Source organism: Fundulus heteroclitus, chromosome 3, assembly GCF_011125445.2.
Source record: "Fundulus heteroclitus isolate FHET01 chromosome 3, MU-UCD_Fhet_4.1, whole genome shotgun sequence".
In the NCBI taxonomy this organism is placed as follows: Eukaryota; Metazoa; Chordata; class Actinopteri; order Cyprinodontiformes; family Fundulidae; genus Fundulus; species Fundulus heteroclitus.
In genome coordinates, this window is record NC_046363.1 from 33929481 (window position 1) to 33944559 (window position 15079).

Sequence of the window (15079 nt, forward strand, 5' to 3'; positions counted from 1 at the left end):
CAGTAAAGCTCTTGTAGCGTAAAACGTGGCAGGGTGTCCCCCAGAAAACTGACAAAGCCTGGAAGAGGTTTCAGTAACAGGAGGTGTATGAGTCAGAGGGGAGCGTTGCGTGCTATGATGCAGCATTGCGCAGCTCAAAGGGATGCTAATGCTAGCTTAGAATGTAACGGCGTTCAGCATTTAATTTTTCTTGGGAAACTTTCTCTAAAAAACTCTTTTTGTATTTATCTGGTGTATAAAGAGGGCCACATGTTTTCTTCTGGCTATTCTCCACATGTTAGCAGACTTAAAACCTTCCAGCAGCAGCTCATTATTTGGGTCAGATGTGCGTGTGCGCAGCTGCAGGACAGGCGAATGTCTCTGTGCTGCTGTGGTAAAAAGCATGACAGTTTGGTGAGATGTGAATAGGTCATATAAATTATTCAAATCTGAATAATTAATATTTTTAGTATTGATTATATTGAGACATTGATTATTCTGACAACCCTTACTATACCATGTTTGATATCGCTGTTACTGATGTGTAAAAAAGTATTTAAAATAAATAACACCCTGAGTGAAGTGATAATACTCAAGGATGACATAAACCAACACTAGCTGTTTATATAGCCCTTAACCCTTCACCCCATTACCCATCATCTGTTTAGTTGTAAAGGTATTGGAGGCTAATGTGACTATCAAAGCCACAGGTTATGATGGAGCCAGACTGAAGCTGAAAACAGCTGAGAAAAGTAGAAGCCCACTGCGAACTGCCCTGCTGCTGTAGTAAATAAAAATAAAACGTTTGGCAAAATTACTAAAAAGGCAGAATTTGGACCTGATTATTTTTTTTTTTTTTTTTGTTTTGTTTACATTGTAAAGGTTTGTTGTGCTTGTGCCAGATCCATGTTTGTTTTGAAACAGTAATTTACTGTTTGTTTAAAATTATCCTTTTATTTGTTCCTCATTAACATTCAATTGCATCATTAGCAAATTGACGAAAGCCTATTGTTATCTTTTCTAATGCTTTGACACTTGTTATATTTCTTTAAACGAGGAATGAATTGTCCCATACTTATTGTTTTGTTCCCCCAAATAGGGAAGTTAAAGCTAAGTTTGCCATATTCTAATTAATCGTATTTTTGGCTCCTAACCAGAAATAATGCTATGCCTTCAAAAATGTTGCTGCAGTGTTATACAGTATAGAGTATTTTTCTTATCGGTATCAAGTTTGAAATTTTAGTGACAGGACATCCCAACTGTGACCATTATTTAAAGCTGATTGTCCTCTTTGCTTATGAAAACACAACTTTCCTTGAGGCAGAGGGATTATCGGCTGTCCTCTTCAATTTTAAGAAAAGCAGCAAAATAGTCCTAGTGCAAAGATGGTGCATTAATAAAAATAGTTTTGAAAGGGGCACAAAAAGCAAAAATAACAACCGTATTTAGGTTAAAGTTAATATAAATGTACCTCGAAATCCGAAATCTGGCCAAAGTTAATACAATTTCTATAAACTCAGCAACAGTTGTGGAAAATTGTAAATAAAAAAACAGGAGGCTTAAAGATACAGTGCTGTTGTGGTAAAGAAGAAGGTATGGCAGTTTCTCTTACTGTAAAAGTTACACACTCTAGTGCAACCTGTGTGAGGAGTTAGTCTAGAGATTGAGTTCTGTTGTTTTTGAGTTGAAATTTGCTCTGAGATGAATTTGCTTTGACTTGTGGCTGTGTTCTGAAATCCATTCACTGAAGTTGCCACGATTCTGAAATTTAAAACTCGACACAGTACTGAGAAAAATACTCAATATGTGATACCATTCACTACCGCTGCAACATTTTTTGAAGGCATGGGGCTATTTCTGCGAAAGGATAATTATGTACAGTATGACAAACTTAATTTTAAATGTCATAATTCAGACAAACCCTATACATAGGGAAAAAATCTGAGGAGGACTGAAACTGACAGAATAAAAAATAAAAGCAGGTGTATATATAAATGACCCAGTAAATAAATCACAAGAAGTCTGGTTGTGATTTAAAAGTGCTTGAATACACATAGAAAATAGAGGGGGGGGGGGGGATTAAAAATATTTTCCAGTGTAATTAAGGCTCTGGTCCATGCAAATATATTCCGCATCAGCCCTATGTGTCTTTCTGGTCATTTTGCAAAAATATTTTCTTTAGTGATCAACTCCAGAAACAGGGTATGGTTTCCTACGGTTTTCCTGCTCTAATTGTTAGCCTCATTCTTGCTTCACCATAACCCTGTTATAAGTATTCACGTTAGCCTTTACTAACTTTAAAACTAAATGGAGAAGTAAAGAGAGTGCACTGGTTTGTTTCGTTGCCTCACTATTTATTAAGTTTTCCTGCACCGATTCGAAGTGCAGTAGAAGGGAGCGTTGTGTGCGCACCTTGGAGGCGCATCTCAATGGTGGAGCACAAACCGACAGACCCCTGTCATTAAAGCTGCCCGGGTCCCTCCAGCTAACAACGGCTAGCGTTAGCTTATGTTGTCTGGGATGTTTACTGCGTCAGTGTTGAAGATCCAGAGGCCTTGTTGACTTTTTTACGTTGCTCTAAAACACCGGCGGCGTAGCGTTAGCTTAGCATGTAGAATCTTTAAGCATTTCTGTTTCCTTGTCCGTCTTGCCTTGTAGGGAAAGTTCCTTTTGAACAACGCTTCTGTATTTATCTTGTCAATAAAGAGGGTTGCATGTATTTTGCCCTGGCTTTACTCGACGTGTTTGAGTTTAAATTTCTAGCAATGGATGATGAAAATGGTCAGGTGAGGCTGCTGCAGGGAGCCGAGGGGCTGAGTGTCTGTAATCGCAGCCCTGCGGTCAGAAGTGTTACTGTTTTGATACAAATGGGTCAGTTTATATAGATTTCGACGCCAACGAGTATCTTTGAATAATAATTTTTAATTTTTTTTTAGCCAACAACTATATTGCGGTATCGATTATTTCGACAACCTTACCATGCACTTATTCCTGCACTCTGCTAGAGTTTGGTCAGCTCTCTTGAGGCATTCTCAGAGCAACAGTGACCACAGGCTTTCAGACATAAAAGAGAATCCAATAAATTGGCTGCAGCTGCTTCTCAGCTGGCGGAACAATCTCTAAACGTAACGTTATCCGAGATTCAAGTGGCTCAACGTTTTCAGGTTAAATCGGCATACTAAACAAAGTATCTTTACGATATGAACAAATATGCTTTGTTTTGAAGTGGACGGTGAATACCGGAAGAAGACGTGTACTTCATCTATAATCGTGTGTGGGATGAGGAGTCCCATGTCAGTGAGTAATGCCACGAGGGCGGTTTAGTTTGACGTGGCAGCTGCAGCGGAGATGTTTCCTCAATGGCACCACCTGAATTCAAACCCTTAGGAGCAGGTTCCTAGGTTTCTGGAGTGAAAACCTCTTTAGTCTCTCTTTTTTTCTTCTTCCACTTCATCCACTAAAATGTAGGTTTCAATGCTTCAAAGCTTGAAGTAGGAGTGCTTGGTCTATTGCTCCATCTTTTTCATTGCTTACAATTCTTTTAATACTTTTTTTGTTTTTGTTTTTTTTAGGACAAGTCTGGCCTAATTTATTGAAATCTGAGAGTCTTCAGTCTCCGGATTTCAAAAGTGGCCCACTAGTCTTTTGATCCTTTTTGATCCTTCAATGAAATAGGCTTTACTGAATAACTATGAAAAGGAACTTGGAGGTTTGGACCTTGCACTCTCTGGAAATGAAAGCTCTTTGTGACCCGATAATTAGTGCTATAAAAGGATAGGGCTGCCAGTAGCTGCCGCCTGTCTATTGTTTGAATATATTTTAGAGCATTTTCCTATAGTTTTCTAACATTAAAGCTCTTTTAACGCCGTACGTCTAATTTTATGACATCCTACGGGAGTGTTGGAAGTCAGTGGCTAAAAAAAAAAAAAAAAATCACAATGAAAGAAATTCAGCTTTCATTTTTGGAAGAGCACATGTATGTGCAATTTAAAAACCCACACGCTGCACTGCGCCGTGTTTTATTGGCCGTCTGTTCTTGTCTCTGCCGCTGTGCGCTTAGGATTGTTATGATTAAAGTGTCTGTGAGGTGCAAACTGCACCACATCACGCGACACATGGACTTTCCATCTCGCTATAAATATCAAAGTGGGTCAACGGTTGCTCTGTCGGGAGGCTGCAGAGCTGACGGCTTCTGTATTTCATGATTCAAGATTCTTACCTCCCCCTGTTAGAGGAGTTCCCACCTCGATGATGCCGGGCATCTGGGCTATTAAGACGGAGAGAGATGATGCGGCATCAAGACTCAAACCAGGTCAAGAAAGCCATCTGTGCTTCTGTTTCCCAACGGGGCCATGTTGGTTACAGTCCTCACATTTGCCTATAATGTAATATGCTTTCAGATTTTATATTGCTTTTTTTTGTTTTTTTGGAACGGGAGATTTCGGATGACCTCATTAAGTTGGAAAATAGGTGACCTATATTTTTATGTTGGGGATTGAATTGTAAAATGAGAGATTTTGGAACGAACTCTCCAATTCTGACAGATTTACAGTGTCCTTAAAACAGAGTGTAAAAGCAGCGATGATGAAGGTTTCCAGGGTTCTTCTGTTCGTCTTTTTCTGTCGGTCCACTTTCTGTTGAACTTTTTTGTCGGTCAGCCGATTCAAATATTTGTCCAGCTGTTTTTTTTCCCATTCATTTGACAGCGTTTCCATTATTTGTGCCTCATCCAACTATCTTTTCATCTGTCCTTCCATCCATTCATTCGCTCATCCCTCAGTTCATTTGTTTTGTCAGTCTATCTGACAAAGTTGTCTTTCTCCATTCCTCCTTCACTCCACTCTGTAGTTTTTAGTATTTCTGTTTTTAATAATTGCATCAAAATTGACTGAAAACCCTGGAAAGTTTTGGGGAATACTGTGGAATCTGGTTGAGTAGCGTTAGTCCAGTCATTAATACGGTTAGCAAAGCTATTCTTGCTTTATTCTCTGATCTTTTGAAATACCTGATAAATTAAACCGAAACTGCCGTTGACGTTTTAGCTAGGTTCTGCGTGAGCTGTTCAAATGTTGTTACTGGATAAACACCTGGAAAGTGTGGTTGTGATTAGTTAGAATGGCAGCAGTTTTTCTCTGGAAGACTCGCCTCAGTTTGTGGTTGGCATTCTTGCAATAGTTCTGTGTCTTGTGTTGCTTTTATCCCCTGTCGCCTCCAACCGAGCGCCTCCTCTGAGGTGTTTGGAGTTTTATGCGAGGATACGTCTGAGATCCGAGTGTCCTCCTTCAGGCATTAAATATTCAATTCAAACACCCACCCCACATCGAGGTGACATGGATTTGCTGTTCTTTTCTCCTCCTGCAGATCTTCTAGACAGGAGACCGCCTATTCTGCACCATTTGTTTGAAAGATGTGCATTTTTCCTCATAGCAGCAAAACATATTTAAAATGATTACTTTCAGTGCTTAAATAAAGCATCCCTGTTTGTGGTGTATTGCCCGTTGCCTTCATGCATTTCCTTGTTGAGGCATGTAGGCTTTGATTGCTGAGATGCAGTGAAAACGTGTTTGTGTTAATCAGACTCATTGTTTTCGCCACGGTCAATCCTCATAGGATTTAAATGTAGTGAGTATTTGATAGATACTGTACAATATAAATTAGGGCTGGATGATATAGCAAAAAAAAAGCATATAGATAATTTTATGCTGTTGCTTAGCAACCTATTTTTAGATAAAGAACAGACAAACACTGAATTCAAACTCAACCCTTTATTCAACCAACTTTTTACCAAAACTGCAAGTGTTTAAAAAGGAAAAATAAGGCATGCTCTCTGAACTCTTTGAAGGGGGCGGAGCTTGGTTCCTGGGTCTGCGTTTGTGATTGGTTGGGAGGATGTAATGACTGTAATATTAACCTACATGATAGGCTAGAATGTAAAAGGAAGGAAAACTTTTATTCTATTGAACTTGTTATTGACCTTTTTGTTTTCTATCATCAATATACTTCTATCGATCAATATATATTGTTGAATTAAGGTCCAGCTCTAATGTAAATGACCTCTGCAGAGTTAAATTAATTTTGTATTTTCTTGACAAAGCAAATAATGGCAATGTAGTTTAAAATTTTTTTGGCTACTTTGTGCTTGGCTTGCTAGTTTGATTATTAGAGGTGAGCCTTTGACTTACAGCTGTTAGCTAGAGGTGCCTTGCAATAGCATTCATCACCATTTAACTTTGTCACATTTTATCAATTTAAAACGTCCAATCCCGGTGTATTTTAATGGGATTCTTTGTCATAAACCAGCCGAAAGTGGTACATAATTTGAGGTGGCAGCATGCTGTTCCTTTTCTTTAGTTTTTACAAGTACAGATCTGAAAAGTATAACGTGTATGTATTACCCAGATACAGCTCAACCAACTAGCTGCCTTCAGAAGTCTTGTTGTTGATGAACACACCGCAACTTCATGACTAAAGAAGACATCCGATAAGTCAGGCAAAAGTTTAGGAAGCATTTGTAGGAGGACTGGAATAAACGTAAAACATGCCAAGCGCTGCCCTGTAAACATCTCACATGTGTTCATGCAGTGTGGCGCAACATAAAACCTACTGGGACGTGGCAGGGAGAGCATTCGAGTCAGAGAGGAACCACTCTGGCCCGTATGGAAGAGCAGTAAGAAGGTCATTGTTTAAAGAAAGCCATAAGAAGTCATGTTTGCATTTTCCACGACCGGGACACTGCACATTATTTTATTTTAGAAGTCAGATGGGAAAAGAGGGAATAAAATGTTTTTTGAAGCTTGTGTATCCTTTTTCTTCCTCTTCACAATGACACATGACTTAGTGTTGATCTATTACATTATATCTCCCAAAGTATGTTGAATTGAGGGTTTTGATATGATGAAATTAGAAAAAAAAACATGGTTTAAAGGGTTTGAATGTCGTTATAAGGCATAGTGTATAAAAAAGATAAAAGCAGTTCTATTAATCCTGAGTAAACTGGACATGCAGGCTCATACCAGTCCTTCACACCCCCTTCTCTTTCTGTTAAATCGTTCTTATCCCAGATGTGTCGAAGTCGGAGGAGAGACAGAAGCTTGCTAAAGAGCGCCGGGAGGAGAAGGCCAGGTACCTCGGTGAGTGGAAACATTACATGAGCACGTTCTGTGTGGTGAGAGCTCCCCCTGGCGTTGGGGTGGAACGTGTTGCAGCTCGTCACCTCTGCACTGGGCTGGCTGCAGATGACCTGCACACGTTTCACAGACACCTAGAGGGAAGGTAAGAGCCGGCTGGACTTCCTGCAGGAACGAAAAAGATCAAAGTCTATCTGTTTTACAAGTGGCCATCAGTTTATCTGCATGTTTCATGTGAGCAGGAATTGCTGAGATTGTTGCTCAACTCCTCACCCGACTGTCTGTGTCACATTTTAGGTTGGGTAAAAATATTTTTCACAGTCACATACGTGCATGATGGGTGGGTGGGGGCAACAAAAGCACACAGATCCTCTTTATTCGTTACAACTGAAGGTTCCACAGTCTGGTGGAAAGACGCAGCTCTTTTTTTTATTTAGCTGGAATTAAAAATGTAGCTTGTTGAACACATGGCTGACACGTTTTATCACCCGGCTCCACTCTGGCCGTGCACTGCTTTGCATGATTGACAGTTGCTCCTGTCTTCTCTCATTCTTTCCTCCTGCAGAAGAGCTCAGCAAGTTGCAAGGTAAGCCACTCACCTGCGTTTATGTGGTGGTGGTGGTGGTGGTGATGGCCTCCTTCCTCTTCTTCTTTTTAATCCATTCAGTTTTATTCTGGAAGTCTTCACTGTACATAAACTAGAGCTGGGTAACGCACCAAGAAATCTAATTGGTCCGCACGATATAAAGACAACATGAAATAGCGTTTTCGTTAAATTGTGAGGATAATATAATTTTCCTCAGCCTTTTGTTCAGAATTATTAGAATTATCTCACTGATTTCCATGAGCTTCAGCATCTTGGTCACAAACGCCTTTTGTCAGGTGTGGGCATTTAACGTCAAAGTCAGTCTAAAAGGCCAGATAATTAACAAGCAGAGTCTGAATGTGTAGCAAAGCAGATATTTAAAGCTGTTCCATGCAGTTAAAATTCAGTTTACATTGATTTAATGTGGAAACTAAGAATCAGCTTGTATCTAAAGTGTATCAGATTATTTTTTTTAAATGCCTACACACTTTTGTGTTTTTCATTTGATCCGAAAATACGATATGAAGTATAGTGAATTATAAGAAACTCTGTTGCATATTTTGGTGGTCTTGCCCAGCCCTAGGGCTTTTTCTTCCATTTTTAACCCCATGGTGCTTCTTTCTTTTTGGAAATCATTTTTGTCATCTTTTATCCTTCATGACATGTCAAACCCAACCAAATGTAAGTCTCTTGTCTCTGCGAACACCCTCATCCTATTTTAAAGCATACATACAGCCACAAATTGGCCACCTAACCATCTTCCATAATGTACATGAATCATGTTAACGCTGTGCACAGAGGCTGACGGATAACCTGTGTGTGAACTTTGGTCATTGTCCTGTTCCCGTTCAAGAAGATAACATGCCTAGAACCGCAGAACCGCTGATTACCATCCTCCTGGAGGAATTTAAGGCTTTTCAGACATTTGCAGCTAGTTTTAGCTTGGCTGTAAAATTATAGCAAACCATGGTAGTTTTGCCAAATATGACAGAACATGCAATTAAAAAAAAAAAAAAAGCAAGATATAGTATTTGGAGTAAACATATTTCGCTGCACAGTTGAGTTGATTATATCGGCTGTGCAAAATAAATCCACAATGCTGTTTGTTGTTTTAATTTTTTGCAGTGTAGATTAGGGCTGAACAATTAATCACATTTTCAATATAATCGGGATTTAAAAAAACGCAATTTCCAAATCGCAGACTCTGCAATTTTTGTCTATGTAACAATTAGGGAATTAGACACGTCCATTAGGTGTCAGTTTAAAGTGGGTTTGCCTCCACATGAAAGGGAAGACAGTTGCAGCAGTGAGATAATCTAATTTTATTACTTGTTTTATAAAATCATACATAGCATTAAGTACAGGTCAATCAGTTTATTACATAGACTTGTTTGTTGGTTGCACTTTATGTTCAACAAGGATTGATGTCCAAATCAACTAAAAGCTGTTCTCTTGAACAATATTCTGATTAATAGAAACATTAAAAGTTCTTGTTTAAAATAGTCCTTGTTTACAAACATCTTTATTTAGAGGCCATTTTTGTTGCTTGTGGTTATTGCAGAGAAAAGTCAAAATTGCAATTTTGGTTGAAATATATCATATTTCTGCTCTGAGTTTAAATGCTGTGGGTGTTTTAGCAACTAATCTGCACAGTGAAGAAACAAATTGATTTGTTGTTTGTATATGTTTAAAAAGACATGATAAATTAAACTGGGGGAAAAATCGCATTAAATCGCAATATTAAGAAAAAAAATCGCAATTAGATTATTTTCCAAAATCGTTCAGCCCTAGTGTAGATTTCCTCCCATGGGTTACGGTTTTACTTTCAGTAATGGATAGTCTTTGGTCTAATCCGTCTTACTTTCTGAATGCGGTAAGATGCGTTTGGCACAGTTGATGCCGTGGATCGGTCTAATTGGGCGATCACAGGGGCATGCCAGATGGTATGGGTCTTATCTAATTCCCTGTCAGACTGGGATAACAGAAGACCTCCAGCCAAAGCCCGTGTTTACAATGTCGGCTTAAAAAGAGGTTTTGGTGCTTCCGCACAGATACTGGTGCTTCTAGTAACAGAACGCGAGCAGTGAGGAAAGTTTACTTGTATAACGTTTTTTTTACACACAAAGTAATTCCCAGTGGTTTCAAATGATTTATTTATATATATATATATATATATTTATGTATTTATTTATGTATTTATTTATTTAAATTTTTTTAAGACCAATGGAGTAATGTTGAAATTTTGCGTGAAGTAAAAATAAACAGCAAAATGGGAGGAAACAGCTAAGACGTGCTCAGAATGATGCGTTAAAATAAACCTTGACCTGTAGGGGAAAGCTGCAGAAAGCAATGTTTTCTGTTCTGATGGAGACCGTTTTTGCACATTGTGAAGATTACCAGTACAACCATCAAACCTAATCAAAATTTAAACATCCACCAATCTTTCTTGTTTTTTTAAGCTGCTAATCATTTTAAGAATGTAGTACCTGGTTTAGTAGACTTTTAGTGTTTGATTAAATGTCCATGGCTACGTTTAGCTCTCTGATTTTTAAGGTTATTGAGTCGATTATTGATTATTGATCTCTGACTCTGTATGAAATTCTCCTTCGCCGTCATTAATATCATGAACACAGTTCGTAACTGCAGGAGACTGAGGTCATATACTGACCTAGGTCACCAAATTGTGTATCATCCGTTTTGGCATAGCAAGAGATATTGTAATCTGTAATCTTTAAGTAATCTGATTTTAGGAGGAAGCCTATCGATATTTAATAGAAGTATTCTGAGGATATAAACTTGACAAACTTCAAAACTGATTCACTTTTCTACTTTTATTGGTCATTATGCTTAGATCAGTTGTCTGATAAAAGTAGAAAATATATAAAAAAAAATTATACTCCATTTTTACACATCATCTTACATATTGAACTGTTTTCTGGGCAGATATAAATATTTCATGTTCCAGGTCGAAGCTCCTCTCTGGTGATTTTAATTTTTTTAATGACCTTACTGAAGTCTAAATCAATGTTGATTTCTGTCGAGAGTGAGTACTGGATGCACCAGCTTGCATTTTCAGATCTGTTTAAAATTTAAAGCCCCAGAATGCAAATGGCTAAATATCAATAGCACTTAGCTGCTATCAGACTAAATTTAGGTGACGTCTATGGCTAAAGACTTCAGCTGATTCGCAGCTCAGCTCTTCTTGCAACCATGGTTATTATTTGTATTGCAAAAGGAAATGAAATGCATGATTCAAATCAGATTTCGCACCTTTTTATTTAGTAGATTTACTTGTAATCCACTGGCAATTAATTTTGTCAAATTTAAGTTTATTTTATTTAAAAGTGCATTACTGGGTACAATCCATATACAGAGGCATTAGTCTTTGGGCCTTTGCTGCATGTCTTCCATCGCTCTCTCAACCCCATTTCCTGTCTGCCCACTTTGGAATAAAGGCCGCTTGTGCCACAAATGTGTGTCCACAGTGATGAGAGAAGCGCTAAGTGTTTAAATTATAATTCATATGAGCATGTCTGGAATATTATGGGGCGTTTTAGGACCATTCTTAGCGACAGTTTTTCTGCACTGTGAGGAAGAGCTCCCGTCTTGAATATCAAGCTGCAATAAACAGGTCTGCACTGCCGCAGTCATTTTCTTCTGCTGCACAGCGCTGGCAAGCAAGGGCCCGGGCATAACTCAGCTTTTTGTTTCGTTCTCACATGAAAGACAAACTGTGGGCCTTCCAATAAATTCCAAACCCACTAGCCTCCGCAGCGTCTCTTCAGTTATTCATCACAGTCTCCCGAAAACAACAACCAGCACCTCTCTGTTGTATTAAGAGGAATAAGGGGCAGCAGATTCTTCACAGGTTTTTCCTGAGTGGCTTAACAGAAAACGCTGATCTGTTTACACCGGAAAGAGGTCTGTAAAAGGCTTCTCGGTGCCCTTTTTAAAATGCTCAGCAACAAAGAGATGATTTCCATATCAAAGTATGGCTTCAGTGATACTTAAACGGATTACCAAGCTATAAAAGTGTCACCTCTGAAGCATTTGTGTTGGCCTGACTTTCCATTATGCGGCACTCTGTGGAAAAAAGTTTGAAGATTTAAATGTTTTTGACCAAACTAACGGATTAAGCCTCACAGATCTAACAATTTAAGTCGAGCTGCAGATGTGAAGGAAACAAGGCACCGAATTTAGGAAATTTATTTCTTGGATCCAATGTAAAATCTGTTGAAGACTCTTCAATTTGTCCAGGACTTTTTTTTTCTTTTTGCAGTTTTAAAATGTTATAAAACAAAAGCCAAAAGAACAGTTTTCTGACAGGACAGAAGTGAGGAACGGGTAACCTTTTTTTTTTCTTTTTTAAAGAGTCTTCCTCTCCTGAACATGTCCTCTGTCTGGTTGCAGCTGCCAAAAAGAACCAGTGGCTGGAGAAGGAGGAGAAGGCGCGGCAGCTGAGGGAGCAGCAGCTGGAGGAGCGTCGCAGGAAGCTGGAGGAGCAGCGGATCAAAGCCGAGAAACGTCGCGCCGCCCTGGAAGAGAGGCAGAAACAGAAACTGGAGAAGAACAAAGTATGTGTGGCTGGAAACAAAAGCCTCGTCTGTTCAAATCCAAACATTTACCAAAGGGATGTGTCAGTGAGGAAGGTGAAAAGTCGATGCCTGGTTTTTGCTGTAATGGTGCATAAAGTGGGTCAGCTGCAGATGCAGGGATTTATTTGTGCTCAGACACACGTGAATATGATATGTTGCTTGAATCCAGGCTGTCCAGCTGACCGACGTCCGGTAAATTAATTTCTAAGAGCTTGCACCTTTCCATGAATGTTTCCCAGGAACGCTACGAGGCAGCAATCCACAGATCGACTAAGAAGACGTGGGCAGAAATCCGCCAGCAGAGATGCTCATGGGTCGGCACGGGGTCGCCGAACTCCAGCCAGAAAGAGAGTAAGTACACGCAGTACTTCTCAATTAATGTTATAATTCACACTTCATGAGATCAAAATCAATTATAGGAACGGGTTTCTACAGGGTTGTTGATCGAAAACCAAGAAAAATGTTTAGTTAAATATATTGGCTACAGATTCTGATTACTGATGATTTTTTCCCCCCCTCCTAATTACAGCTTTCCATGACTGTGAACTGAAATCTGCATATTTATCCACATCCAGTACTTATGACAAGAGTTTAGATCAAAATATGAATTTACTCTGTAGTGCACAGAAAGTTTAAACTTGTTTAACACATTTTTGTTTATAGCTTAATAATAACTTTAATAATCTCACAAATATAAACCTTTAAGGTTTATATTTGACCATATTAAGACAATATTAATACACTGTTGGCAGTTTTATTGCCACAGTTGTAAGAATACTAAAACCTATTAATTAAATCAAATTGTCAGAAAATGTTAACTTTGTTCATTGTTGAATAAAGTAACAGAAGGTTTACTTTTTTGCTAGTTTAACATGGTTTTACTATTCAAACACAGAAAAAAATATATATGCCTCATTAGCTTTAGTAAATGTGAATGGCCATCTGTGTGTATTTTTTTTACAGAAGGTAAACCTTTACCTGTGGGATTTCCAAAATGCTGCTAAAAATGTCTTTATCCTGCATGCTTCATGACTTTAAGACGTTGAAACAAATAAAACTTATGTTAACCTTGCCTGCAAGCTGAATTCTTGCTGTATTTGTGCGTTCACAAACACACGAGAATCCATCTTGTGCGGCATCAACCGTTTGGGACCGAACCAGAAACTGTTCGGGACAATCATGTTGCGGCATTATGGTTTAAGGCGGGACATACAGGTGGGACCACAGCCGAACCACAATAAACGTGGTGGCGCAGGAGGACGCGCGCGTTGCTGCTGCTATCACATCTGTTCTGTTAGAATCCACAATGCCGTGCCGTGGCCAGGGTAACTTGTTGTGGTTTCTCATTGACACCATGATTGGCTAAAACCAACCTTTGGTAGGCGGGCACTAGGTGTCGATTTGTTCAATCAGCACTAAGAGTTCTGCTGCATTGTCCCTTCTTCCCCAAACGGATTCGATGGGAGCAGACCCAGATTGATAATGTGCAGAACGGAGAGGGCTACACGTCAATCTGGCTGGCCGGGTTAGAGAAAAGCAGTGGCCTGAAAATGTTTTCTTTTTAAACATCTTCTTACAGCTTTTATGCTCCTCTGGCTTTGTTCTTAAACGCCTCACTGATACCTGAAAATAGCCAAATTTCAGTTTTCAGTAACGGCTTTTAGGCCAGAGTTGCTGTGACCTGGAAGCACAAAGTTTATGAATTTCTGAGTTAACATTTGACTGATCAAGGTGGGTCAAGAAAAAAAATCTAACAGGTCTGATCACTAGCTGATTTTTATTTATTTATTGTTTTGGTGCATCTGATTTTTAATTTTTTTTAAACATGCTTCTGTTCATGGATATTAGCAGAAACTTTAGCTTTACTGTCAGATTTCACCTACATTAATTCATTTATAAATTGTTCGGCGTATCTAACTTGCTGTCTGTCACATAAATGGAGCAACTACAGTCTTTCAGCACATTCAGAGTTCCTTCGGTATGCACAGAACCTACGAAAGAGGCATTTTCTTGTTTCTTTTACTTGGAACATAAAGCTATGCAGCCTGACCTCATTGATGGGTTTTAAACATATTGAAAGGATAATGAGGAGAAAGCATCTCTGAAGTTCATTTTTTTTGTTGCTGCCGTCTTCATGTTGAGCTGAATAATTTGGTTAGAGTTGTGTTAAATGTACTGAGTATTGTCTGTTTTAACAAATTGTGGATGCATTTAAAACGGGTTGCTCTTGAAAACGTGACCTCCTGTCTCAATACCGTTTACCTGTTTTAAATAAAGAGGAAATGAATAAATTAAGAACAATGCAGCTTCTCCTTCAAAGAGCAAAGTGTCCTAGCATAACTCATGACGCGGCACTGGCTCCGCTCTCTGTTCTTCTCACCCATGTGACCTCTGTGAACATCTGTGTGGCGCTCTTTTGGCTCCTTAGGCAGATGCTCTGTCTCTGCGGTCAACCTGCCCAAACATGTGGACTCTGTTATAAACAAGCGACTCTCCAAGTCCTCGGCCACACTCTGGAACTCCCCCAGCAGAAGTAAGGCAACATCTGGAACGCCCCGCGCCTTTTTTTAAAAATCTGTCCATCATTCAGCCGCTGCCGACACCCACGAGTCCTTCCATCGTTGTCCTTTTTTTTTTTTTTTCCTCAGTTGCTCCCTTCCACTGTCTTTAATTTCAGCACCTCTCCTGACCTTGATGATTGACAGTTGATCCATTCCATCCTTCAGAACCACATTTTTATTTTTACTCTCCGGTGTTGTTGTTTTTTCTTTCTTTAAAATGCCCTGCATGTT

The 15079-nt window shown here is 39.1% G+C and overlaps 1 protein-coding gene across 4 annotated transcripts in view; it reads left to right on the forward strand.

Annotated features, from left to right (window-relative positions):
* map7d1a (MAP7 domain containing 1a) overlaps positions 1 to 15079 on the forward strand; it is a 59358-nt gene that overhangs the window by 17901 nt on the left and 26378 nt on the right. Inside the window, exons 3-7 of one of the 4 annotated variants that reach the window (XM_036135256.1) lie at positions 7041 to 7109; positions 7672 to 7692; positions 12103 to 12266; positions 12527 to 12638; positions 14716 to 14820. In XM_036135256.1, the coding sequence (XP_035991149.1) occupies positions 7041 to 7109; positions 7672 to 7692; positions 12103 to 12266; positions 12527 to 12638; positions 14716 to 14820 (471 nt within the window). The remainder of the gene's footprint in view (positions 1 to 7040; positions 7110 to 7671; positions 7693 to 12102; positions 12267 to 12526; positions 12639 to 14715; positions 14821 to 15079) is intronic. The other 3 variants (XM_036135259.1, XM_036135258.1, XM_036135260.1) reach the window with 3 other exon arrangements.